The following is a 26,043-nucleotide window of genomic DNA, read 5'->3' on the forward strand; positions in this document are numbered from 1 at the left end:
GAACCTGAGCCTGCTCCACCAGTTATAGGGCCCTTTCTCCTGGCACTGGCCCACAGAAGCCGGGACCCAGAGATCCCAGGTCCCTCCTGTCTCAGGATTCAGGAGTCTGGGGCCCCCAACCCCTTCTCTTTCAGACCCAGAAGTCTGCACCCTAGCCCCATCCCTTCAGGACACAGGAGTCCAGGTCCCCAAGCCCCTTCCTGCAAGGCCGATGGTGCTGAACCTGCAAACATGGTTATGAAGCCAGAGCCGAGTGCACGGGGTCCCCAGCCCTTTCCACCTCCACCCCTACCCATCTGTTTCCCTACTCACTCTCTCATCAATGTGTCATTATCCTGAGACATTCTGCAGAAGCAAGAATGAGGAGTCAGGATCAGAACCAACATCCCAATGGATCCTGCCCACTAGCACCTACTCTTTAGCCTTATTTATTTATTTATTTATTTATTTATTTATTTAGAGACAGCTGAGCCTCGCTCTGTCGCCCAGGCTGCAGTGCAGTGGCGCCATCTCGGCCACTGCAACCTCCACCTCCTGGGTTCAAGCGATTCTCCTGCCTCAGCCTCCCGAGTAGCTGGGACTACAGGCGTCCGCTATTATGCCTAATTTTTTTGTATTTTAGTAGATACCGGTTTTCACTATGTTGGCCAGGCTGGTGTCAGACTCCTGACCTCAGGTGATCTGCCCGCCTTGGCCTTCCAAAGTGGTAGGATTACAGGCATGAGCCACAGTGCCCGGCCTGATCCTTACCTTTAAATTTGCTTCCGGACCCAGGCAGCCCGAATCCCAGCACCCACTCCTGTCGGGATCTAGTAGCCTGTTTCCAGCTTCCCACAGGGGTCTGCAAGTCCGCTTCTCTCTCCCCCAAATATCTAATTCTCCAGCACCCAGGCATCAGAACTCAGGACTGTGCACTTCAAACACCCAGCCCCCAGCGGCCTAGAACTCCACTGCCCACCTGCCTGGGATCCGGGAGACTTGTTCTCCTCACCAGGTGCCTGGAGAGGCTGCTCACATTGATGCCTCGGTACCTTGCCTCTCTGGCCAATCTCTAAACATACCTGATCCTCTCTTTGGAAGCTGGGGACCTAATCTCGGGATATCTATGAAATAGGGAGGAGAAGAAAGACGGCTCAGAGGGAGGGAGGATTCCCCCTGGGACCTGACCTGGTCCACTCCCTTCTGACCTTCCACTCTCCACTTCCAACAAAGTAACGAACTCGGTCACTGATGCAGCCAGGCAACCCTGCTCCGGGGGTTCTGAACACGAATGACGTGTGGGGGTTCCTTAAAGAGACCAGAGACCGGCCCGGCGCGGTGGCTCACGCCTGTAATCCCAGCACTTTGGGAGGCCGAGGCGGGCGGATCACGGGGTCAGGAGATCTAGACCATCCTGGCTAACATGGTGAAACCCCGTCTCTACTAAAAAAAATATATATATATACAAAAAAATTAGCCGGGCGTTGTGGCGGGCGGGCGCCTGTAGTCCCAGCTACTCGGGAGGCTGAGGCAGGAGAATGGCGTGAAGCCGGGTGGCGGAGCTTGCAGTGAGCTGAGATCGCGCCACTGCACTCCAGCCTGTGTGACAGAGGTAGACACCGTCTCAAAAAAAAAAGAGAGAGAGAGAGACCAGAGACCTCGCGGCCTCACTGTACACATCTCGCTTACAAGAAACTTAAAAGAGGCGGGGCGCAGTGGCTCACGCCTGTAATCCCAGCACTTTGGGAGGCGAAGACGGGGAGGCAAGATTGCTTGAGTCCAGGAGATCCAGATCCAGACCAGCAACACAGAGATTTTTTTTTTTTTTTTTTTTGAGACGTAGTCTCACTCTGTCGCCCAGGCTGGAGTGCAGTGGCGCGATCTCGGCTCACTGCAACCTCCGCCTCCCGGGTTTAAGAGATTGTCCTGCCTCAGCCTCCTGAGTAGCTGGGATTACAGGCATGCGCAACCACGCCTGGCTAATTTGTATTTTTAGTGGAGGCGAGGTTTCTCCATGTTGGCCAGGCTGGTCTCAAACCCTTGACCTCAGGTGATCTGCCTGCCTCAGCCTCCCAAAGTGCTGGGATTACAGGAGTGAACCCCCAAGCCCGGCTTGACATCCGTCTCTTTAAAAAACAACAACAACAAAGTGTGAGAAGTGTGAAAGACAGAACGTTAAAAAAAAAGGCTAAAAAGGAATTAAAGATTTAAATATTTGTATTAAAAATTAAAAAAATATACATTAGCCAGGCATGGTAGTGTGGCCTGTGGTCCCATCTACTTGGGAGGCTGACGCGGGAGGATTGCTTGGGCCTGGGAGGTAGAGGCTGCAGTGAGAAGTGATTGCGCCACTGCACTCCAGCCTGGGTGACAAAGCAAACCCTGTCTCGAATAAGAAGAAGAAGAAGAAAGAAACTCATAAGAAAGGCTATGCAATTGCTACCGCGCTATAACTTCCAGGCACTTCGTGGGGCGAAAATAAATGGGAAAACTACAGCTCCCATGAGGCGAAGGGGCCACGATGTCCGCGGAAGTTATTTTTCCTCCGGCCGGCAGGGAGTTGTAGTTAGTTATCTTTGAAAGCCTTCTCTCTCTTTTGGCATAGGCGGGAAATGTGGCGTCAAGAGGCTGGGATTCCGAGAAAGAAGCGAGGCGTTCACGAAAATACGAGCGACTTCGGCAAGGGGCGGGGCCGCTGGACGTGGATGAAAGCTACAGAGCCAGCGTGGACCAATCAGACCTCTTTGGGGCGGGGCCTCTGGATAAGTGGGCGTGGTCTAGGGGGGAAGTCACCAAGAACGCACCGGAGGTCCTTGCCCGCCCTGGAAAACGCCCTCTGCGGTGAAGGAGAGGTGAGAGGCCAGGGTTCCCATACTCTTGGGTCCTAGGGAGGATGGGGGCCAGAGGGCTGGAAAACTGGGTCCCGGAGGAGGATGCACTGGGTGCCAGTACTTTAGGTCCTGGGAAAAGAGGAGGCTGGGACCCTGGACTCTTGGGTCTGGGGGAGGAGGCGGCCGAGATCCCGGATTCCTGAGTGTGAGAGAGGAGCCTGTTGGGAGCCAGGACCCCTGGGTCTGAGGGCCCAGACTCCTGTGTCGGAGGAAGGGAAGGCCGGAGGCCTGGAATCCTGGGGCCTGGGTAACAAAATGCTTGTGTCTTGATTCTTGGAAGTGGGGGCGGCGCTGGGGGCCCGAACTCCTGGTTCCAGGGGAGGAAGAGGCTTGGGACAGACATTATGCATTATTCAGCCCTCCATCCCCAACAGACCACACTGCCATGCCTCCCTCTGGGCCCCGAGGAACCCTCCTTCTGTTGCCGCTGCTGCTGCTGCTCCTGCTTCGCGCCGTGCTGGCTGTCCCCCTGGAGCGAGGGGCGCCCCACAAGGAGGAGACCCCTGCGACTGAGAGTCCCGTGAGTGGCCCTGCCCTGCTATCCAGCCAGGTGTTTGCAGTGGTACTACAGCTCCTGCAGACCCCGGTGCCCGTAGGGTGGATGCTCCAGTGACTTCCTGGCCCTACAGTTGTAGCTTGTTTTTTGCCCACCATTCCTCCCAGCAGCAGGGGTTTGACTTGGTGAAAAACTGGAGGTCCCTGACTCTGAGGTGTGGAAAATCTGCATCACGCCCCAACTAAACGTCTGTTTTTTTAAGATTCTCTCCACCCAAGAAGGAATTTGAAAACAAACAAACAAAACTACATTTCCCAGTAGCACCATGTTGCTAGTTCCCAGTAGCAGTTGATGTTGGCTAGCTGGGGTATTCTGACTTCATGGTGCTCTTGGGAGTTGTAGTTTAAATTACAAAAGGGCGGGTGAACTGCTTGTTTATTAATTCCAACATGTGTTTATCAAACCCAATAAAAGCTTTGGTCTTAAGGGATTTGGAACTTTGGAGATCCTGAAGGTCAGTGAGTGTCTTGTGGTCCGAATCTTCCTATAGCTCCCCATAAGGATAGGCTGGTCAGACCAGGCGCAGTGGCTCATGCCTGTAATCCTAGCATTTTGGGAGGCCGAGACAGGCGAATCACTTGAGGTCAGGAGTTCAAGACCAGCCTGGCCAACATGGCAAAACCCCATCTCTACCAAAAATGCAGAAATTAGCTGGGCGTGGTGGCTCACGCCTATAATCCCAGCTACTCTGGGAGGCTGAGGCACGAATTCTCGTGCTGAAACCAAGAGAGGTGGAGGTTGCAGTGAGCCAAGGTCACGCCATTGCACTCCAGCCTGGGCAACAGAGCTGAGACTCTGTTTTCTGAGACTGTCTCAAAAAACAAAGAATGGGCTAGTCATTATCCCCTGGAACGGATCATTGCATGTTCCTGGTCCCCACGCTGCAAGCTAGGCCTCTATTCTGTGAAATCCTTGCAGACCCAGGAAGGCTTTGTTGAGTCCCATTTCTTTTCTTCCATTCCACATGTTTCCTGAGCACCTTCTGTGAGCCAGGCATAGTGTTGCCTATGTGTTGCATAGTTGTTAGGGCCCAGCCATGTGCATGCCCCATGCCCATGGACTATCCCTGCTCACTGGGAGATGGAAGACAAAGGGCAGGGCTCTATGAGAGTGAACACCAGGGGTGACAGTCAGGGAGGAAGGGAGTCGTGAGTTGAGTTCTTTCTTTCTTTCTCGCTCTGTCACCAGGCTGGAGTGCAGTGGTGCAATCTTGGCTCACTGCAACCTCTGCCTCCCAGGTTCAGGTGATTCTCCTGCCTCAGCCTCCCGAGTAGCTGGGACTACAGGCGCACACCACCACGCCCATCTAATTTTTGTATTTTTAGTAGAGACGGAGTTTCACCATGTTGGCCAGGATGGTCTCGATCTCTTGACCTCTTGATCTGCCTGCCTCGGCCTCCCAAAGTGCTGGGATTACAGGCATGAGCCACCTCATTTTTTCTTTTTCTTTTTCTTTTTTGGATTTTTGCTGTGTCACCCAAGCTGGAGTGCAGTGGTGCAATCACTGCAATCTCCATCTCCCAGACTCAAGCGATCCTCCTGCCTCAGCCTCTGGAGTAGCTGGGACTGCAGGCATGTGCCACCATGCCTAGCTAATTTTTTTTGTATTTTTGATAGAGACAGGGTGTCATTATACTGCCCAGGCTAGTCTCAAACTCCTGAGTTCAAGTGATTTGCCCGCCTCGGCCTCCCAAAGTGCTGGGATTATAGGTGTGAGCCACTGAGTTCTGAACTGGAGAGATATGTTAAGTCAAGAGCAAGGAAGAGAGGAAGTGAGGGGAAGAGCATTCCAGGCAGAGGGAACAGCATGAGCAAAGGCCACTTGGTAGGAGAAAGCAGAGCAAGTTGAGGACGTCAAGGAGGCTGCTGTGGCTGGAGCAGGGAGAGTGAGGGGGAGGGGAGAGGGGGATTATGTGGATCATGTGGGATCTTGTGAGACTTGGTAAAGTGGTAAAGAATGTCTATATATATATATATATTTAATAGACAGGGTCTTGTGCTGGTGCCCAGGCTGAAGCGCAGTGGCAGGATCATACCTCACTGCAGCCTTGATCCTCCTACCTCAGCCTCCCAAAGCACTGGGATTACGGGCATGAGCTACCATGCCTGGCCTTCTCTCTTTTGTAATTTTATTTATTTATTTTTTCCAACTTATCTTATTTGCTTTTCACCACAACTCTGGGAGGCAGAAGATATATTGCCTATTTTATAAATAGGAAGAGCATAGAAGGCCCAGGGAGAGTAAAGTCCCACCCAGCTACGCATGACAGGGGTGGGACTAGGAGGCCTGGGACTTTTGTCTATGTTGTTCACAGTGCCTGGCATATGATAGGGGCCTGGTGAATGTTTGTTGAATGAATGAATGCATGCATGGGCAGGTGGGTAGATGGATGGGCAGGTGGATGGATGGGCGGGTGGATGGATGGGCGGGTGGATGGATGGGTGGGTGGATGAGTGGATGGATGGATGGATGGATGGTTGGATGGATGGGTGGTTGGATGGATGGGCGGGTGGATGGATGGGTGGGTGGATGAGTGGATGGATGGATGGGTGGGCGGATGGATGAATGAGTGGATGGATGGGCGGGTGGATGGATGGGTGGGTGGATGAGTGGATGGATGGATGGATAGATGGATGGATGGATGGATAGGTGGGTGGATGGATGGGCAGGTGGATGAGTGGATGGATGAGTGGATGGATGGATGGATGGGTGGGTGGGTGGATGGATGGATGGATGGATGATGGGTGGATAGATGGGTGGGTAGGATGTATGGATGGATGGGTGGGTGGGATGTATGTATGGATGGGTGGGTGGATGCATGGATGAATGGGTGGATGCATGGATGGATGGATGGTTGGATGGATGGATAAAGGTATGATTCACAGCTTCCCAACAAGTCATGTCCACTCTGAGCACCCACTCTGGGCAGTATTGGGCTGGGTGTTCACTGATGTGATTTTCATTTCATCTTTGCTGCATATGTGGGAAAAGGTAAAAACTGAGTCCCTTGTCAGCTGCCCCGGGGAGCAGGCCATAGCAGTAACAGGAGTGAGGGTGGGGATGGGGGTGGGAGCAGGGGCTGCTATGTCTGTCCTTGTTGCCTCAGGACACAGGCCTGTACTACCACCGGTACCTCCAGGAGGTCATCGATGTGCTGGAGACGGATGGGCATTTCCGAGAGAAGCTGCAGGCTGCCAATGCGGAGGACATCAAGGTGCGGCTGGGGGAGTGGGGGCTGTGGGAGGGGTACGTGCTGGGAGGGCAGAGTTCAGGGGAGGACTGGTTTCTTTTTTTTTTTTTTGAGACGGAGTCTTGCTCTGTCACCCAGGCTGGAGTGCGATGGTGTGATCTCAGCTCACTGCACCTCCACCCCGCAGGTTCAAGCGGTTCTCCTGCCTCAACCTCCCAAGTAGCTGGGATTACAGGCGTACACCACCATGCCTGACTAATTTTTGTATTTTTAGTAGAGACGGGGTTTCACCATGTTGGCCAGGCTGGTCTTGAACTCCTGATCCGCCCATCTCGGCTTCCCAAAGTGTTGGGATTACAGGCATGAGCCACCATGCCTGACCATACTGGTTTCTTCAAAGGGGCCACATGGCTCCAGCTGTGCCTGTATTTGAAAATCACCAAAGTAAGACTCAGGGAGAAGTTGCTTCTTGGGGTCACAAGCTGGGAAGAGCTTTGGGGAACACAGAATACGTGTTTAGTGCAGAGTCCCACGGGCAGGCTTTCAGTCGCAGCTCCGCCACTTACCAGCTATGGGGCCTCCCCTCACCGTGCCTCAGTTTCCCCATCTGTAAAATGGGAGACATCATAGAACCTGCCGCGCACAGTTCGGATTTGGATTTTCCAAGGGAAGGATTTTGGGGTTTGGATTTTCCAAAGGAAGATGTGTAAAGGGTTTGGAAGAGCATGGTGACACTCCTTAGCAAGTGTTCTGGGAGGGCTGCGTTAACAGAATGCTCCTATGGTGCCTTCTACGGAGGAAGAATTCAAAATAAGGGAGGTGCTGGTGTCCCTTACATCACCATGAACTCCCATATCAGGCCTCTAGGAGCACCATCATTGTCCCCATTTCACTGAGTAGGACACTGAACCCTCGTATCAGGATCTGTCCTTCTCATGGACCTGGGTCTCACCACTATGCACGGCTAATTTTGTATTTTTTCTAGAGACAGGGACTTGCCATGTTGCCCAGGCTGATCTTGAGATCCTCCCACCTCAGCCTCCCAAAGTGCTGGGATTACAGGCGTGACCCACCGCACCTGGCCCTAAACATGTGGCTTGATGAATGACAGGAGATGGGGCAGCAGAGGTGGGCAGGGCCTTGAATGCCAGGCTGACGGGCTGGGAGCTGTCCTTCCTGGAGACTCTGAGGAGCTGGGGGACTATAAGCAGGGAAGGGGCAGTATAAGACTGGGGCATGAGAAAGCTTATAAGAAGCTTCCAGAGAAGACAGAGAGCAGGCCCCCAGGCTGACCAGGGTCTCTTCTCACGTCAGAGCGGGAAGCTGAGCCGAGAGCTGGACTTTGTCAGCCACCACGTCCGCACCAAGCTGGATGAGCTCAAGCGACAGGAGGTGTCACGGCTGCGGATGCTGCTCAAGGCCAAGATGGACGCCGAGCAGGATCCCAGTGAGCAGGGGCAGGGCGGGAGGGACAGGCAGGGAGGGGTGGGGAAGGGTGGCCTCACTCCCGGCCTCCAGGTGGTTGTGTGCTAGGCAGGTGAGGCCTCCCTCCCCGCTGCGAAATGTGCTGAAATGTGCGTGGGAGATTGCCCCAGTGTTCCTCCCAGCATGATTTAATATTAACATTACAATGTTGTTTGTTTATATTCTGTTTCCATTTGTTGTTTTTAAAAATCTTTATCATGGGCTGGGCACAGTGGCCCATGCCTGTAATCCCAGTACTTTGGGAGGCTGAGGCAAGCAGGTCACCTGAGGTCGGGAATTGGAGACTACCTGGCCAACATGGTGAAACCCCATATCTGCTAAAAATACTAAATTAGCCGGGCATGGTGGTGCATGCCTGTAATCCTAGCTGCTCAGGAGGCTGAGGCAGGAGAATTGGTTGAACCCGGGAGGCGGAGGTTGTAGTGAGCCGAGATCGCACCATTGCACTCCAGCCTGGACAACAGAGTGAAACTCTGACTCAAAAAAAAAAAAAAAATCATTGTCATTTAAAATTCTGGTAGAGGCCGGGTGCAGTGGCTCACGCCTGCAATTCCAACACTTTTTGAGGCAGGAGAATCACTCGAGCCCAGAAGTTCAAAACCAGCCTGGGCAACATAGCAAGACCCCTGTCTCTATAAAAAAATATTAAAAAATAAGCTGGGCATGGTAATGCAGCCTGTGGTCCCACCTCCTTAGGAAGCTGAGGTGGGAGGATCGTTGAGCCTGGGATGTCAAGGCTACAGTGAGCCATGACTGCGCCACTGTACTCCAGCCTGGGCGACAGAACAAGATCCCATCTCAAAAAAAAAAAACTTCAGACTTTTAGAAAAGTTGTAAGAGTAGTACAGAAAACTCCCGAACACCCCTGACCTGGCTTCTCTAGTTAACATTTGCTCCATTTGCTTTGTCACTCACGTTTGGGACTTCACCACAGTCACCATCTTGTTACCCTTACACATTTCAGTGTGATAGTCTTGCATAAGTACAGCGATAAAATCGGGAAATTTATCAGGTCACACTGTTTTTCCTTGCTTAGCTAATATCTTTCTTTTTTTTTTTTGAGACAGAGTCTCACTCTGTCGCCCAGGCTGGAGTGCAGTGGTGCAATCTCGGCTCACTGCAAGCTCCACCTCCCGGATTCACGCCATTCTTCTGCCTCAGCCTCCCAAGTTGCTGGGACTACAGGTGCCCGCCACCACGCCTGGCTAATTTTTTGTATTTTTAGTAGAGACGGGATTTCACTGTATTAGCCAGGATGGTCTTGATCTCTGACTTCGTGATCCACCCGCCTCGGCCTCCCAAAGTGCTGGGATTACAGATGTGAGCCACCGCTCCTGGCCTTTTTTTTTTTTTTTTTTTTTTTGGTGAGACGGAATTTCGCTGTCTCCCAGGCTGCACTACAGTGGTGCGATCTCAGCTCACTGCAACCTCCGCCTCCTGGATTCAACAATTCTCCTGCCTCAGCCTCCCAAGTAGCTGGGATTACAGGTGTGTGCCACCACGCCCGGCTAATTTTGTATTTTTAGTAGAGACTGGATTTTGCCATGTTGGCCAGGCTGGTCTTGAACTCCTGACTTCAAGTGATCCTCCCTTCTCGGCCTTCCAAAGTGCTGGGATTACAGGCCTGAGCCACCGGCCCTGGCCCCCATCTTAAGGTCTTTAATGTAATCTCATCCGCCAGGGCCCCTTAGCCCGGAAAGGTCACACATTCACAGGTTCCGGGGATCAGGATGTGGATATCTTTTAGGGCACCAGTATCCAGCTGCCACAACACCCAGGCTCGTCCCGTCCCTCCTCTGCCCAGAGCCTGCCCCCGGCACCCCAGTGCCCTCAGGCCCGCATTCATGTTCCTCTTGGCTGCTCGGAGCCTGGGTGGACTTTGGCCACACCCGCCCAACCCTGCCCTTCCCCTGTGCACCCTGACCTTCTTGCGTCAGCATTTTTAGAAATTGCTGGGGTGCAGCCTCGGGACCTTTGTCTGTTCGCCGCGCTCTCCCGTGACATTCTTTCTCAGGGCTCTTTGCCTGGTCCATGGACCTTCCGTCTCCCCTGGAATGTCACCTCCTCAGGGTGTCACCGCCCCAGCTGTCCTGTGTGAAGGAGCCTCTGTGTTATTTGTGTCCTTGGTATTCCTTTGTTCACCCCTTGGTCACCTGTTCTCTGTCTCTCTAGACTGGGTGCTCCAAGAGGCAGAACTCTTTTGGTTGTTGTTGTTGTTTTTGAGACAGAGTCTCACTCTGTCGCCCAGGCTGGAGTGCAGTGGCGCGATCTTGGCTCACTGCAACCTCTGCCTCCCAGGTTCAAGCGATTCTCCTGCCTCAGCCTCCTGAGTATCTGGGATTACAGGTGCCTGCCACCATACCTGGCTAATTTTGTATTTTTAATAGAGACAGGGTTTCACCATGTTGGCCAGGCTGGTCTCGAACTCCTGACCTCAGGTGATCCACCCGCCTCAGCCTCCCAAATTGCTGAGATTACAGGCATGAGCCACCCCGCCTGGCCTCCAAGAGTCAGAATTCTGTCATCATTTGATTCCTGCTGTGTCCACAGCGGCCGGTGCTGGGTCAGCCTGGAATAGCGGCTCAACACATGTCCCTGGCACAAATAATGAATTTGAGATTCAGTTTGTACCTGTGTCCTGCACACCTGTCACTCCTCTGGGCTCAGCCAGGGCCGGAGCTGCCTCCACTGCAGCCTGGGTCTCCCAAATTCTAGCTGCCCGTGTGTGTGTGTGTGTGTGTGTGTGTGTGTGTGTGTGTGTCTTTCTGCCCACCTGACCTGTGTGTGTGTGTCTTTCTGCCTGTGTGTGTGTGTGTGTGTGTGTGTTTGTGTGTGTCTTTCTGCCCACCTGACCAAGGGCTGGCTGCTAGAGGGCAGGGCTGGGCCGATTCATTGTGTGTGTGTGTGTGTGTGTGTGTGTACGTGTGTGTGTGTCTTTCTCCCCACCTAACCAAGGGCCACTGGAGGCCAGGGCCAGGCTGATTCATTTTGGGTCCAGCATTGCACAGCACAGGCCTGGGCCCCTAGAGGCCTCAGGAGACGTGCGTGCGGTGAGTAAGTGTGTGTTGGCAGCGTGTGCGCTGTCCTGTCCTGCCTGGAAACCCTACCCCTTCCTGACCACTTGGAAGCTCCCATACGAGGGAGGCTGCACTTGTTTGCTGAGGCTGCTGTAACCAAGTACCACTGACCAGGTGCTTCAGCAACAGAACTTGACTGTCTCATGGCCTGCAGTCAGAGTCCAAAGTGAAAGTATTGGCAGGGCTGGTTCCTTCTGGGGCTGTGAGGGAGGATCTGTACCAGGCCCCTCTCCTTGGCTTGCAGACGGCCGTCTTCTCACTGCATTTTCACACCATCTTTCCTCTCTGTGTGCCTGGCCCAAATTTCTCCTTTCATTATTATTTTTTATTAATTATTATTATTATTATTTTCCGAGACAGAGTTTTGCTCTCGTTGCCCAGGCTGGAGTGCGGTGGCGCGATCTCGGCTCACTGCAACCTCTGCCTCCCAGGTTCAAGCGATTCTCCTGCCTCAGACTCCCAAGTAGCTGGGATTACAAGCACGCGCCACCATGCCTGGATAATTTTGTATTTTTAGTACAGATGGAGTTTCGCCATGTTGGGCAGGCTGGTTTCGAATTCCTGACCTCAGGTGATCCACCCGCCTTGGCCTCCCAAAGTGCTAGGATTACAGGTGTGAGCCACCGTGCCTGGCCTATTATTATTTTGAGACAGGGTTTCACTTCTATCCCCCAGGCTAGAGTGCAGTGGTGCGATCTCGGCTCACTGCAACCTCCCCCTCCCACGCTCAAGTGATTCTCCTGCCTTAGCCTCCTGAGCAGCTGGGACTACAGGCACACACCACTGCACACAGCTAATTTTTATATTTTTTGTAGAGATGGGGTTTCACCATGTTGCCCACGCTGGTCTCGAATGCCTGAGCCCAAGTGATCCTCCCACCTCAGTCTCCCAAAGTGCTGGGATTACAGGCATGAGCCACTGTGCCCAGTCATAAATTTCTGCCTTTTATAAGGTCACCAATCATGTTGGATTAGGGCCCACAGTAATGACCTCATCTTAACCTGATTCCCTCTGTAAAGACCTAGTCTCCAAATCAGGTCACATTCTGAGGTACTGGGGCTTAGGACTTCAACATAGAAACTTAGGAGCACGCAATTTAACCCCTAAGATTGGTTGATGCTTTATCAAAAATTTTGATGTTTTTCTTTTGTTTGTATGTATGTATTTATTTTATTTATTTATTTTTCAGACGGAGTCTCACTCTGTCACCAGGCTGGTGCAGTGGCGTGATCTCGGCTCACTGCAACCTCCGCCTCCCAGGTTCCAGTGATTCCCCTGCCTCAGCCTCCCAAGTAGCTGGGGCTACAGGTGCGCACCACCATGCCCAGCTAATTTTTTATGTTTTTATTAGAGATGGGGTTTCACCATGTTGGCCAGGATGGTCTCAATCTCTTGATCTTGTGATACACCCCCCTTGGCCTCCCAAAGTGCTGGGATTACAGGCGTGAGTCACCGCACCCAGCCTTGTCTGTTTTTTTAAAGAGTGGTTGAGGCTGGGCGCGGTGGCTCACACCTGTAATCACAACACTTTGGGAGGCCGAGGTGGGTGGATCACCTGAGGTCAGGAGTTCAAGACCAGCCTGGCCAACATGGTGAAACCCTGTTTCTGTTTCTACTAAAAATACAAAAATTAGCCGAGTGTGGTGGCATGCACCTGTAGTCCCAGTTACTCGGGGCTGAGGCAGGAGGATTGCTTGAGCCTGGGAGGCAGAGGTTGCAGCGAGCCGAGATCCTGCCACTGCAGAGTGAAACCCTGTCTCAAAAAAAAAAAAAAAAAAAAAAAGAAGGAAAAGAAAAAAAGAAATGGTTGAGTGTCATGGCTTTTGGATGTCCAATGGCTGGTTCCCATCCTTACTCTGCCACTTGCTAGCTGGTACCCTAGACCAGTCACAACCCCTCAAGGGGTCTCAGTTTTCACATTCATAAAATGGGGATAATCATAAAACCCATGTTGTCAGGATTTTCTGGAAAGTGAATGAATTAATACAGTTAAAGTGCTTAGGGCATGGCCTGGCATCTAGTAAGTAGGCAGTACATGTTAGTTTTTATTATGGTTATTATTGTAAGCATCAGACTCAGTCATGGGATCACCTCCTCCAGGAAGCCTTCCCTGATTGCCCCAGGTTCAAGCTGTCTTCTGGGCTTCCCTAGTGCTGTCCGTGACTTCTTTGGATCATGTCTGGCCCAAGATGGGGGTTCTGAAAGAACATGCCCTCAGGTGTTGGACTCTTCCCTCTCTTCCAGATGTACAGGTGGATCATCTGAATCTCCTGAAACAGTTTGAACACCTGGACCCTCAGAACCAGCATACATTCGAGGCCCGCGACCTGGAGCTGCTGATCCAGACGGTAATGGGAGTGGGTCCGGAGGCAGAGGATTGAGGGTAGCTTTGCGGAAGGGGAGAAGGGGACAGAGTCCCAGACGTGAGCCAGCTCACCATTCCTGCTGGTGTTCTCTGAGGTTGGAGGCTGGTAGAGGGCTGAGTCGTTTCTTTTCTTTTCTTTTTTTTTTTTTTGAGACGAAATCTCGCTGTTTTCCCCCAGGCTGGAGTGCAATGGCACAATCTCGGCTCACTGCAACCTCCGCCTCCCGGGTTCAAGCGATTCTCCTGCCTCAGCCTCCCGAGTAGCTAGGATTACAGGTGCCTGCTGTCACGCCCAGAAAATTTTTGTATTTTTAGTAGAGACAGGGTTTCACCATGTTGGCCAGGCTGGTCTCGAACTCCTGACCTCAGGTGATCCACCCGCCTCAGCCTCCCAAAGTGCTGGGATTACAAGTGTCAGCCACCGCACCCAGCTCTTCCTATAGTGATACCCACCGTAATCTAGCAGGCCATCATCTTAACTAATTACATCTGCAAACACTCTATTTCCAAATAAGATCACATTCTGAGATTCCAGGTGGACATGAATTTGGGAGTGTGGGGGGAGTATACTGTTCAACCTGGTATTGTTAACTCCATTTTACAGAGGTGGAAACTGAGGCACAAAGAGGCTGAGTAACTTGCCCAGTGTCACAGAGCTTATGAGATTTGGTCACAAAGCAAAGCCTAGATTTGAACGCTGGGCAAAATAGTTAGAAACCTCTTGTTCTTTTTTTGGTTTCTTTTTACTTTTTTTTTTTTTTTTTTACCTGAGACAGCGTCTTGCTCTGATGCCCAGGCTGGAGTGCAGTGGCATGATCACAGCTCACTGCAGCCTCGACCTCCTGGGCTCAAGCAATCCTCCCACCTGACCCTCCTGAGTAGCTGGGATCAGAGGTGCAAGCCACCGCACCAGGCTAATTTTAAAAATTTTTAGTAGACACAAGGTCTCGCTGTGTTATGTGAGTTAGTCTTGAACTCCCGGGCTCAAATGATCCTCCCACCCTAGCCTCCCAAAGTGCTAGGATTCCAGGCATGACCCACCTCTCCTAGTCTGACCTTATGTTCTTGGCCACCTAGCTGTACCTGAAATACATAAATACTAAGTTCACCACATATGTTGTTCCTATTTACTTATTCCTCCAAGATCTGGAGATTGTGGAGGACTTGAAAGAGGTGGGTTGAAGTTGCTATTGTATAACCGTCCCAATCTGTTTTGAATAAAGAGAAGAAAGTGTGTTATGGGCAGGAGCAGTCATGGAAACCAAAAAGGGTGACATCAGGCTGTGCTCGATGGCTCACGCCTATAATCCCAGCACTTTGGGAGGCTGAGGTGGGCGGATCACCTGAGGTCAGGAGTTTGAGACCAGCCTGGCCAACATGGTGAAACCTCGTTTCTACTAAAAATACAAAAATCAGTTGGGCCTGGTGACACATGCCTATAATCCCAGCTACTCGAGAGGCCGAGGCAGGAGAATCACTTGAACCCGGAAGACAGAGGTTGAAGTGAGGCAGTGAGCAGAGATTGTGCCACCGCACTCCAGCCTGGGCAACAGAGCAAGACTCCCTCTCAAAAAAAAAAAAAAAAAAAGGGACATTAGGACACGAGACGTAAGAAAGACAGGTAGAGGCTGGGGCTGCCCTCAGCCAGGTTCAGGGCCAAGGGCCTGCCATTTACAGGCTGGAATTGGGGGCTGGGCAGAGGGGGCAGAGGGGAATGACCCTGTGCCTTTCCCCAGGCCACCCGGGACCTTGCCCAGTACGACGCAGCCCATCATGAAGAGTTCAAGCGCTACGAGATGCTTAAGGAACACGAGAGACGGCGTTATCTGGAGTCACTGGGAGAGGAGCAGAGAAAGGAGGCAGAGAGGAAGCTGGAAGAGCAACAGCGCCGGCACCGCGAGCACCCTAAAGTCAACGTGCCTGTGAGGACCCCATTTGTACCCATCCACTCCCTACCACATCCAGTTCAAACGCAAGACAAGAAAGCAGTTAAAGAACTACAATTCCCAGGGGCCCTTGAGGCAAAAAACTCCCTGTTACTGTACCTGGCTGCCCCAGGGTCTGCTGGGAGTTGTAGTTTTCTTAGTTTTCTTGCTTGAGGGAGATGATGTTTGTTGGATGAGGGTAAAGGGATATTTGGTTTTATCCCATGGCATCCAGACTTCTTGCTCATGAGCTCCTGGCTCTCCCCTCCACAGGGCAGCCAAGCCCAGTTGAAGGAGGTGTGGGAGGAGCTGGATGGACTGGACCCCAACAGGTTTAACCCCAAGACCTTCTTCATACTGCATGGTAAGGTGGGGAGGGAGTTCCAGAGCCAGGATGAACCCTAGATTCTGACCCTTCTAGGACCTGAATGCTAAGAGGGGTGTGTCTGTCCCAGGAGGGCTTAGTCAGGCCCAAGAGCCAAGCCTATGTCCCCTGGTTGACCAGACAGCCCTGCCTCTCCCGACTACAAGGCTAGGATCTGCATGGAAGGGTTGGGCCTCTTTTCTAGCAAACACCAGACCTCGGGGTTCTAAGGACAGCTGGTGTCCTCTGTAAGCAAACCAGGCTTGGCTAGGCCTGGGCCCTCTGCCCACAGCAGCCCAGGAGAAGCCCTGGTCCACTCTGGGAGCCCTGTCGCTAGGAGTGGGTTGTTCCCTAAGAACCAGGCCTCCAGAAGCCTGGAAAACCCTTTCTCTTTTTCTTTTTCCTTTTTTTTTTTTGAGATGGAGTCTTGCTCTGTTGCCCAGGCTGGAGTGCAGTGGCATGACCTCGGCTCACTGCAACCCCCTGCCCTCTGCCTCCCGGGTTCAAATGATTCTCCTGCCTCAGCCTCCTGAGTAGCTGGGATTACAGGCATGCACCACATGCCCGGCTAACTTTTGTATTTTTAGTAGAGATGGGGTTTCACCATGTTGGCCAGGCTGGTCTCGAACTCCCAACCTCGTGTGATCTGCCCCCTCAGCCTCCCAAAGTGCTAGGATTACAGGCGTGAGTCACTGCGCCCGGCCTCGAAAGCCCTTTCTCTATGGTGGATCAAAGGCACACTCCCCTCAGTCTGTCTCTTCCTGTCTGGAAATGTGGCCTGGGGTTGCCAAGCCCCCTCAGGTATGCCAAGCACCCTGTCCCAGAATCTGCAGCCGGTCAGAAGAGCTTAGCAAGGCCTGACTCATTCATTCAGCAAACCTTTCCTAAGTTCCCTCTAAGGACCAAGCTTTGTCAAGACCCCGTGGATACAACTGTAAACAAAACAAAGTACCTCCCCCTCAGAGCCAGTGATCAGGCACACAGATCATACCATACTTTAGTAACTCCACGAGACTGTACAGTATGAGAGGTGCTAGCATTTTACGTAAGCTGCCAATTAAATTAACGCACCATTGAAAACAAGATGCGTCCTGGGCTGGGTGCAGTGGCTCACGTCTGTAATCCCAGCACTTTGGTAGGCCAAGGTGGAAGATGGCTTGAGCCCAGGAATTTAAGACCAGCCTGGACAACAAAGTGAGACCCTATCTCTATTTAAAAAAAAAAAAAAAAAATAGACCAGGTGTGGTGGCTCACACCTATAATCCCAGCATTTTGGGAGGTTGAGGTGGGAGGATCACCTGAGGTCAGGAGTTCAAGACCAGCCTGGCCAACATGGTGAAACCCGCATCTCCACAAAAATACCAAAATTAGCCGGGCATGATCGTGAGTGCCTGTAATCCCAGCTACTCAGGAGGCTGAGGTGGGAGAATCACTTGAACTCGGGAGGCGGAGTTTGCAGTGAGCCAAGATCATGCCATTGCACTGCAGCCTGGGTGACAGAGCAAGACTCCATCTCAAAAAAACAAAGAAAAAAATAAAAATTAAAAGTTAAATAAAGATACATCCCTATTTCAGGGGTGATAAAATAGAAGAACACAAAAGTGCATCTCAGAATCAACGAAGGTTCTAGGCCGGGTGTGGTGGCTCACGCCTGTAATACCAACACTTTGGGAGGCCTAGGCGGGTGGGTCCCTTGAGGCCACGAGTTGGAGACCAGCCTGGCCAACATGGCAAAACCCAGTCTCTACTAAAAATACAAAAATTAAAAAACAAAACAAAACAAAAATTAGCCAGGCATGGTAGTGCTCACCTATAGTCCCAGCTACTCAGGAGGCTGAGGCAGGAGAATCGCTTGAACCCGTGAGGCGGAAGGCGGGGGTTGCAATGAGCTGAGATCACACCACTGCACTCCAGCCTGGGCAACAGAGTGAGACTCTGTCTCAAAAAGCAATAAAAAGTAAAAAAGAATTAGAAGATTCTGTAATGGGGTCTCAGGTAGTGACGTGTACTACCTCGCAGCCTTGACCACCCAGGTTCAAGTGATCCTCCCCCTCAGCCTCCCAAGTATCTGGGACCACAGGCACGTACCACTATGCCTGGCTAATTTTTTTAATTTTTAGTAAAGGCAAGGTTTTACCATGTTGCCCAGGCTGGTCTCAAACTCCTATGCTCAAGCGATCCACCTATCTTGGCCTCCCAAAGTGCTGGGGTTACAAGCATGAGCCATCCCACTGGGCACCACCCCCCGTGTTTTGTGGGTTTTTTTTGAGAGAGGATCTTGCTGTGTTGCCCAGGCTGGACTCAAACTCCAGGCCTCAAACAATCCTCCTGCCTCAATCACCTGAGTAGCTGAGACTGCAGGTGTGTACCACTGCGCCCAGCTTTAAACATGTTTAATTGTACAGTTCAATAGTATTAAGTATATTTACACTGTCATGCAACCAATTCTGAGAGCTCTTCATCTCGCACAACCGAAACTGTATCCATTAAACCACTCGCCCTCCCCTTCTTTCCCCCGCTCTCTAGCAACCACCATTCTATTTTCTGTCTCTATGATTTTGACTATTTTAGGTACTTCATGCGAGTAGAATCTTTTGGTATTTGTCGTGTGTGTGTGTGTGTGTGTGTGTGTGTGTGTGTGTGTGTGTTTGGCTTATTTCACTTAGCATAATGGTGAGGAACTGAAGTTTTCATTCTACTGGATATTAATTTCTATTTCAATTGCCCCATGTGGCTAGTGGCTGCTGTACTGGAGTCCCAGCACAGCTCTAGAGAGGACATTTGGGCTGGATGCGGTGGCTCACGCCTGTAATCCCAGCACTTTGGGAGGCCGAGGTGGGTGGATCCCTTGAGTCCAGGAGTTCAAGGCCAGCCTGGGCAACATGGCACAAACCCATCTCTACAAATAAAATACAAAAATTAGCTGGGTGTGGTGGCGTGCATCTGTAGTCCCAGCTCCTTGGGAGGCAGAGGTGGGAGGATCACTTGAGTCCAGGAATTCAAGGCTGCAGTGAGCTATGATCATACCAGTGCCCTCCAGCCTGGGCAACAGAGTGAAACCCTGTCTCTAAAAAATAGAAAATAGGCTGGGCTCAGTGGCTCACGCCTGTAGTCCCAGCACTTTCGGAGGCCAAGGCAGGCAGATCAGGAGCTCAAGAGATTGAGACCATCCTGGCCAACATAGTGAAACCCCGTCTCTACTAAAAATACAAAAATTATCTGGGCATGGTGGCACGCACCTGCAGTCCCAGCTACTCAGGAGGCTGAGGCAGGAGAATCACTTAAACCCTGGAGGTGGAGGTTGCAGTGAGCTGAGATCATGCCACTGCACTCCAGCCTGGCAACAGAGCGAGACTCTGTCTCAAAAATAAGTAAACAAATAAATAGGCCCGGTGCAGTGGCTTACCCCTATAATCCCAGCACTTTGGGAAGCCAAGGCGGCTGGATCCCTTGAGACCAGGAGTTCAAGACCAGCCTGGGCAACATGGCAAAACCCCATCTCTACGAAAACAAATACAAAAATTAGGTGGGTGTGGTGGCGTGCATCTGTAGTCCCAGCTACTTGGGAGGCTGAGGTGGGAGGATCACTTGAGCCGAGGAGTTCAAGGCTTCAGTGAGCTACGATCACACCATTGCACTCCAGCCTGGGTGACAGAGTGAGACCCTGTCTCTAAAAAATAAAGAAATTAAAACCTTATTTAATCTTTTTAATCAGGCAGTCCCTACAGACCAGAATAGGTTCAGAGCAACTCCCTATACCTTTTTTTATTTTTCATTTTTTTTATTTTTAGAGATGGGGCTTCCCTTTGTCACCCAGGCTGCAGTGCAGTGGCGTGATCATGGCTCACTGCAACCCAGACCTCCTGGGCTCAAGTGATTCTTCCACCTCAACCCTTAGAGTAGCTGGGATCATAGGTGCACACCACCATGCCCAGCCAATTTTTAAATTTTTTTTTTCTTTTTGAGGCAGAGTCTTGCTCTGTTGCCCAGGCTGGAGTGCAATGGCATGATCTTGGCACACTGCAACCCCCGCCTCCCAGGTTCAAGCTATTCTCCTGCCTCAGCCTCCTGAGTAGCTGGGGTTACAGGCACTTGGCATTATGCCTGGCTAATTTTTGTATTTTTGTAGAGACGGGGTTTTACTATGCTGGCCAGGCTGGTCTTGAACTCCTGACTTCAGGTGATCCTCCTGCCTCGGCCTCCCAAAGTGCTGGGATTACAGGCGTGAGCCACCGCACCCGGCCCAATTTTTTACTTTTTTTTTTTTTTTTTGTAGAGACGGGGTCTAGCCATCTTTTCTAAGCTGGTCTCGAACTTAATGTGCTCAAGTGATCTTGCCTTAGCCTTCCAAAGTACTGGGATTACAGGCATGAGCCCCTAAGTTTGGCCCCTACATTTTCTTTAATCTTAATCAATTTAAATTTAAACAGCCCATGTGGCTAGCGGCTACTGTACTGGACAGCGCAGATCCAGAGTTTAGGCAGAGAAGAGACCCCCAGGCCTGAGCCCTGGGCCGCACTAGCATGTGGAGGTCAGGAAGAGGATGGAGCCGTCAAAGGAGGTGGAGGGGCAGCCAGAGAGGACAGAATCATGTTCTGGAAGCCAAGGGCAGAAAGTCAAGTCAGATGCAGGTAGAAATTAACCACTGGATTTGCAAGATGAGGGTTCCTGGCCTCCTCTGCAGGAGGAAGGTTGTGCTTGTCTGAGGGAGCCGAGGAAGGAGGGCCGGTGGTGAGGACAGGAAGTGTGGCTGACCGAGCCTGAAGCCCTGCAGCTGTGGGGTCTACGTTGGTAGGAGAGGCTCCCCTCACAACTGGAGTCGGCACTGGCCTGGTTGTCTGGGAGGCAGAGGTCCCTGATAACCCTGGAGCTGACTCTGTGTCCAGAGCACTGAATGCCAGGGCCAGAGAATCCTGCATGACAGTGACCCAAGCATGTTTCCTCGAACCCTCCCTTTCATCTATTCCATTCTCAACCCCCTGGTCGCTAGGCGGTGGCCCTAGCAACGGGTCTAGTGGGGTGCTAAAGCCTGGGGGCCACCGTTCCACCGCGGGAGACCCGTAGTTACCTGTCCTCTGATAACAGACCCCACATCAGCCCAAAATTTCTTCACCAGGGACCTTACACATCCCGTCCTCGGTCCCCTGAGATACCTTGCTATCCTCTTCCCTTCAGATATCAACAGTGATGGTGTCCTGGATGAGCAGGAGCTGGAGGCACTCTTCACTAAGGAGGTGAGCATCTTGGAAGCCTCGGGCACCTGGAGGGACGCCCAGATCAGCCACTTGTTTCCTCCTAGCAGTCCCCTTAAATCCCCCTGGATGGGAGCTCAGTGAAAACTACAACTCCCATCAGCCCCTGGGGCAAAAACGGCTCCCAGGAGTGGTGGCGTGCGCAAAGGACTGCTGGGAGTTGAAGTTGTCGGGATTGAGCTCGCTGGGGACCTCTCAATGCTGTCTGCCTCTCGCTTGCTCCTGCAGCTGGAGAAAGTGTACGACCCAAAGAATGAGGAGGACGACATGCGGGAGATGGAGGAGGAGCGACTGCGCATGCGGGAGCATGTGATGAAGAATGTGAGGTGGGGGCCAGGCGGGGGAGAGGACGGGGCCCCAGCTCTGTCACTCACCCTTATCTGGCTCCCCAGGTGGACACCAACCAGGACCGCCTCGTGACCCTGGAGGAGTTCCTCGCATCCACTCAGAGGAAGGAGTTTGGGGACACCGGGGAGGGCTGGGAGGTGAGAACATGGGGGATACTCGGGGTCCTGAACCTCTCTCTCTTCCAGCCATGACCTTTCTTTCAGAATCTCAGGCCCCTTCTCTTTCTCTCTGGGTCTCCGTCCATTCTTCTGGGTCACTGCATCTCTATCTCTGGGTATCTGTTCTCCCCTGTCTCTAGGACTCTTATTTATTTATTTATTTATTTATTTATTCTGAGACGGAGTCTCACTCCATCGCCCAGGCTGCAGTGCAGTGGCACAATCTCGGCTCACTGCAGCCTCCACCTCCCAGGTTCAAGCAATTCTCCTGGCTCATCCTCTTGAGTAGCTGGGATTATAGGTGCGTGCCACCACACCCAGCTGATTTTTGTATTTTTAGTAGAGGCAGGATTTCACCATGTTGGCCAGGCTGGTCTCAAACTCCTGACCTCAGGTTATCCACCCACCTTGGCCTCCCAAAGTGCTGGGATTAGAGGTGTGATTTTTTTTTTTTTTTTTTTCTGAAACAGGGTCTTGCTCTGTCGCGTAGGCTGGAGCCCAGTGGTGGGATCTCGGCTCACTGCAACCTCCGCCTCTTGGATTCAAGCGATCCTCCCATCTCAGCCTCATGAGTAGCTGGGATTACAGGCGTGAGCCACCATGCCTGGCTAATTTTTGTATTTTTTGTAGAGATGGGGTTTTGCCATATCGGCCAGGCTGCTCTAGAACTGCTGGACTCAAGCGATCCACCTGACCTGGCCTCCCTAAGTGGTGGGATTACAGGCATGCACCACCGCACCACACCTAGCTAATTTTTGTATTTTTTGGTAGAGACAGGGTTTTGCCATGTTGGCCAGGCTGCTCTGAAACTCCTGGACTCAAGCTATCCACCCTTCTCAGCCTCCCAAAGTGCTGGGATTACCCAGGCTGGAGTGCAGGGGTGTTATCATGGCCCACTGCAGCCTCAAACTCCTGTCCTCAAGTGATCCTCCTGCCTGAGCCTCCCTATTAGCTGGGACTACAGGCACATGCCAGCATGCCTAGCTAATCTAGCTCATTCTTTTATTTATTTATTAATATTTTTTGAGACAGGGTCTCCTGTCACCCAGGCTGGAGTGCAGTGGTGTAATCATAGTTCACTGTAGCCTTGAATTCCTGGGCTCAGGTGATCCTCCTTCCTTAGCCTCCTGAGTAACTGGGACTACAGGCACATACCACCATGCCCAGCTAATCTAGGTCTCTGTTTTATTTATTTATTTATTTGTTTGTTTATTTTTCAATATAGAGTTTTGCTCTTGTTGCCCAGGCTGTAGTGCAATGGTGCATTCTCAGCTCACTGCAACCTCCACCTCCCAGGTTCAAGCAATTCTCCTGCCTCAGCCTCCTGAGTAGCTGGGATTATATGCACGTACCACCATGCCCAGCTAATTTTGTATTTTTAGTAGAGACGGGTTTCTCCATGTTGGTCAGGCTCATCTCAAACTACTGACCTCAGGTGAGCCACCCACCTCAGCCTCCGAAAGTGCTGGGATTACAGGTGTGAGCCATGGTGCCTGGCCTATTTCTATATATTTTTCAAGATGCCCGGCCAATTTTCTGTAGAGACAGGGTCTCGCTCCGTTGCCCAGGCTGACCTTGAACTCCTGGCGTCAAGTGATCCTTCCCACTTTCGCCTCCCAAAGTCCTGGGATTACAGGTGGGAGCCATGGTGCCCGGCCTTGTCTCTCGGTCTTTATCCCACTCCCACCTCCCACTTGGGCTTCTTTGCCCACCCACATGGCCCTGGCCTCCCAGCCTCCTCTACACCTCCCCCATTGGCACAACCCTCTCCAACATGGGTGGGCCGAGGTTGGACCTGTGCCCCTGATGGCCCTTGTGCCTGCCCTGCAGACAGTGGAGATGCACCCTGCCTACACCGAGGAAGAGCTGAGGCGCTTTGAAGAGGAGCTGGCTGCCCGGGAGGCAGAGCTGAATGCCAAGGCCCAGCGCCTCAGCCAGGAGACAGAGGCTCTAGGGCGGTCCCAGGGCCGCCTGGAGGCCCAGAAGAGAGAGCTGCAGCAGGTGACAGCGGGGGAAGCTGCTTCCATCCACTGAATCTCTGGCTGCCCGTGTCCGTGTCCCCATGGGTGTCCAGAAGCTGGGAAGGCCTGTGGCCACCATGTTAATCACTGGGGGAGCCTCAAGTATTCACCGCCATCTTGAGTAAGGGCAGACGTTTTCCCGTCTCTGACGGCTCTGTGGCTGCCATGTGAGATAAGGGCAGTAAGGCTGTAAGTGAGGAGGGAAAGGCCCAGGAGGGGGAGAAAGGCAGACTCAGCCAGGGATGGGTGAGGGTTTCCCTGTCCCAAAGCAAGACCCAAGCCGTGACTGGAGGGAGAACTGGATCCTTGACTATTATTAAGCCCGACTGTCAATGAAAGAGAAAAACTGAGGCCCACGGAGAAGGGATTGGCCAGTGACCACTTAGCAGGTTGCTGTGAAGTCTCAGTTTGGGGACTGAGGCCTGAGCACTTGCAATGCCAGCGTCACACCCTCTTGTCTGTGTGACCCCCCCACCTCCCACAGGCTGTGCTGCACATGGAGCAGCGGAAGCAGCAGCAGCAGCAGCAGCAAGGCCACAAGGCCCCGGCTGCCCACCCTGAGGGGCAGCTCAAGTTCCACCCAGACACAGGTGCTGGCCCTAGTCCAGGGAGGAGGGGCTGCAGGGCTGGACCCCTGGGTCTGAGGTTGGAGGGGCTGGGGCCTGGACTCCCAGATCTGAGGGAAGAGGGACTGGGGGCCCAGACTCCCAGATCTGAGGCAAGAGGGACTGGGGGTCCGGACTCCTGGGTCTGAAGGATGAGGGGCTGGGCCTGGACTCCTGAGTGTGAGTGAGGAGGGGCTGGGGGCTGGGACCCCTGGGTGTGAGTGAGGAGGGGCTGGGGGCTGGACACCTGGGTGTGAGGGAGGAGGGGCTGGGGGCTGGGACCCCTGGGTGTGAGGGAGGAGGGGCTGGGGGCTGGGACCCCTGGGTGTGAGGGAGGAGGGGCTGGGGGCTGGGACCCCTGGGTGTGAGGGAGGAGGGGCTGGGGGCTGGGACCCCTGGGTGTGAGGGGGGAGGGGCTGGGGGCTGGACCCCTGGGTGTGAGGGAGGAGGGGCTGGGCCTCTGGGGTCCTGGGGGAGGAGGGGTTCGGATGTCCTGTGCCACCATTCCCTCCCTCCATTTCCAGACGATGTACCTGTCCCAGCTCCAGCCGGTGACCAGAAGGAGGTGGACACTTCAGAAAAGAAACTTCTCGAGCGGCTCCCTGAGGTTGAGGTGCCCCAGCATCTGTGATCCTCCGGGACCCCAGCCCTCAGGATTCCTGATGCTCCAAGGAGACTGATGGGCGCTGGATGAAGTGGCACAGTCAGCTTCCCTGGGGGCCGGTGTCATGTTGGGCTCCTGGGGCGGGGGCACGGCCTGGCATTTCATGCATTGCTGCCACCCCAGGTCCACCTGTCTCCACTTTCACAGCCTCCAAGTCTGTGACTCTTCCCTTCTGTCCTCTGAGGGGCTTGCCTTCTCTCGTGTCCAGTGAGGTGCTCAGTGATCGGCTTAACTTAGGGAAGCCCGCCCCCTCCCCTTCTCCGTCTGTCCCAAGAGGGTCTGCTCTGAGCCTGCGTTCCTAGGTGGCTCGGCCTCAGCTGCCTGGGTTGTGGCCGCCCTAGCATCCTGTATGCCCACAGCTACTGGAATCCCCGCTGCTGCTCCGGGCCAAGCTTCTGGTTGATTAATGAGGGCATGGGGTGGTCCCTCAAGACCTTCCCCTACCTTTTGTGGAACCAGTGATGCCTCAAAGACAGTGTCCCCTCCACAGCTGGGTGCCAGGGGCAGGGGATCCTCAGTATAGCCGGTGAACCCTGATACCAGGAGCCCGGGCCTCCCTGAACCCCTGGCTTCCAGCCATCTCATTGCCAGCCTCCTCCTGGACCTCTTGGCCCCCAGCCCCTTCCCCACACAGCCCCAGAAGGGTCCCAGAGCTGACCCCACTCCAGGACCTAGGCCCAGCCCCTCAGCCTCATCTGGAGCCCCTGAAGACCAGTCCCACCCACCTTTCTGGCCTCATCTGACACTGCTCCGCATCCTGCTGTGTGTCCTGTTCCGTGTTCCGGTTCCATCCAAATATACTTTCTGGAACAAATGCATGGCTCCGTGCCTGTGTATCTGGACTGGTCCCTCCAAAACGCTATTGCCACGTCACCTGCCGGAGTCCTCATCTTTGAAGACTGGATTCAAGCATCACTTCTGAGAGGCTCAATCCTGGTATCTTTCCGTCTGCCCCTGATGAGTCTGCAGCCTTCACTCAGGGTCCCTTCAGCCACAAGGACAGAAAACCCAAACCTGGGATTAAGCAATTTTTTTTTTTTTTTTTTTTTGAGATGGAGTCTTACTCTGTCACCCAGGCTGGAGTGCAGTGGTGTAATCTCAGCTCACTGCAACCTCTGCCTTTTGGGATCAAGCGATTCTCCTGCCTCAGCCTCCCGAGTAG

General features: G+C 52.9%; 2 protein-coding genes across 9 annotated transcripts in view; one reads left to right on the forward strand and one right to left on the reverse strand.

The window, feature by feature from the left end:
- Positions 1-2,660, reverse strand: part of TULP2 (TUB like protein 2) — a 19,292-nt gene extending 16,632 nt beyond the window's left edge. For 2 of the 8 annotated variants that reach the window (XM_063802050.1, XM_063802048.1), the window contains exons 1-2: positions 963-1,184; positions 313-345 (exon numbers count right to left, since the gene is read on the reverse strand). In XM_063802050.1, the coding sequence (XP_063658120.1) occupies positions 313-344 (32 nt within the window). In that variant the 5' untranslated portion in view covers position 345; positions 963-1,184. The other 6 variants (XM_063802049.1, XM_024351535.3, XM_063802053.1 and 3 more) reach the window with 5 other exon arrangements.
- Positions 1-25,695, forward strand: part of NUCB1 (nucleobindin 1) — a 26,780-nt gene extending 1,085 nt beyond the window's left edge. The window contains exons 3-15 of the mRNA XM_016936478.4: positions 2,585-2,831; positions 3,245-3,390; positions 6,534-6,641; positions 7,932-8,064; positions 13,424-13,527; positions 15,281-15,466; positions 15,743-15,833; positions 21,009-21,067; positions 21,314-21,406; positions 21,478-21,570; positions 23,422-23,592; positions 24,097-24,202; positions 24,742-25,695. Of these exons, the coding sequence (XP_016791967.1) occupies positions 3,256-3,390; positions 6,534-6,641; positions 7,932-8,064; positions 13,424-13,527; positions 15,281-15,466; positions 15,743-15,833; positions 21,009-21,067; positions 21,314-21,406; positions 21,478-21,570; positions 23,422-23,592; positions 24,097-24,202; positions 24,742-24,848 (1,386 nt within the window). The 5' untranslated portion in view covers positions 2,585-2,831; positions 3,245-3,255 and the 3' untranslated portion in view covers positions 24,849-25,695. The remainder of the gene's footprint in view (positions 1-2,584; positions 2,832-3,244; positions 3,391-6,533; positions 6,642-7,931; positions 8,065-13,423; positions 13,528-15,280; positions 15,467-15,742; positions 15,834-21,008; positions 21,068-21,313; positions 21,407-21,477; positions 21,571-23,421; positions 23,593-24,096; positions 24,203-24,741) is intronic.
- The last annotated feature ends 348 nt before the right edge of the window (positions 25,696-26,043 follow it).

This window comes from Pan troglodytes, chromosome 20, assembly GCF_028858775.2.
Source record: "Pan troglodytes isolate AG18354 chromosome 20, NHGRI_mPanTro3-v2.0_pri, whole genome shotgun sequence".
Lineage (NCBI taxonomy): Eukaryota > Metazoa > Chordata > Mammalia > Primates > Hominidae > Pan > Pan troglodytes.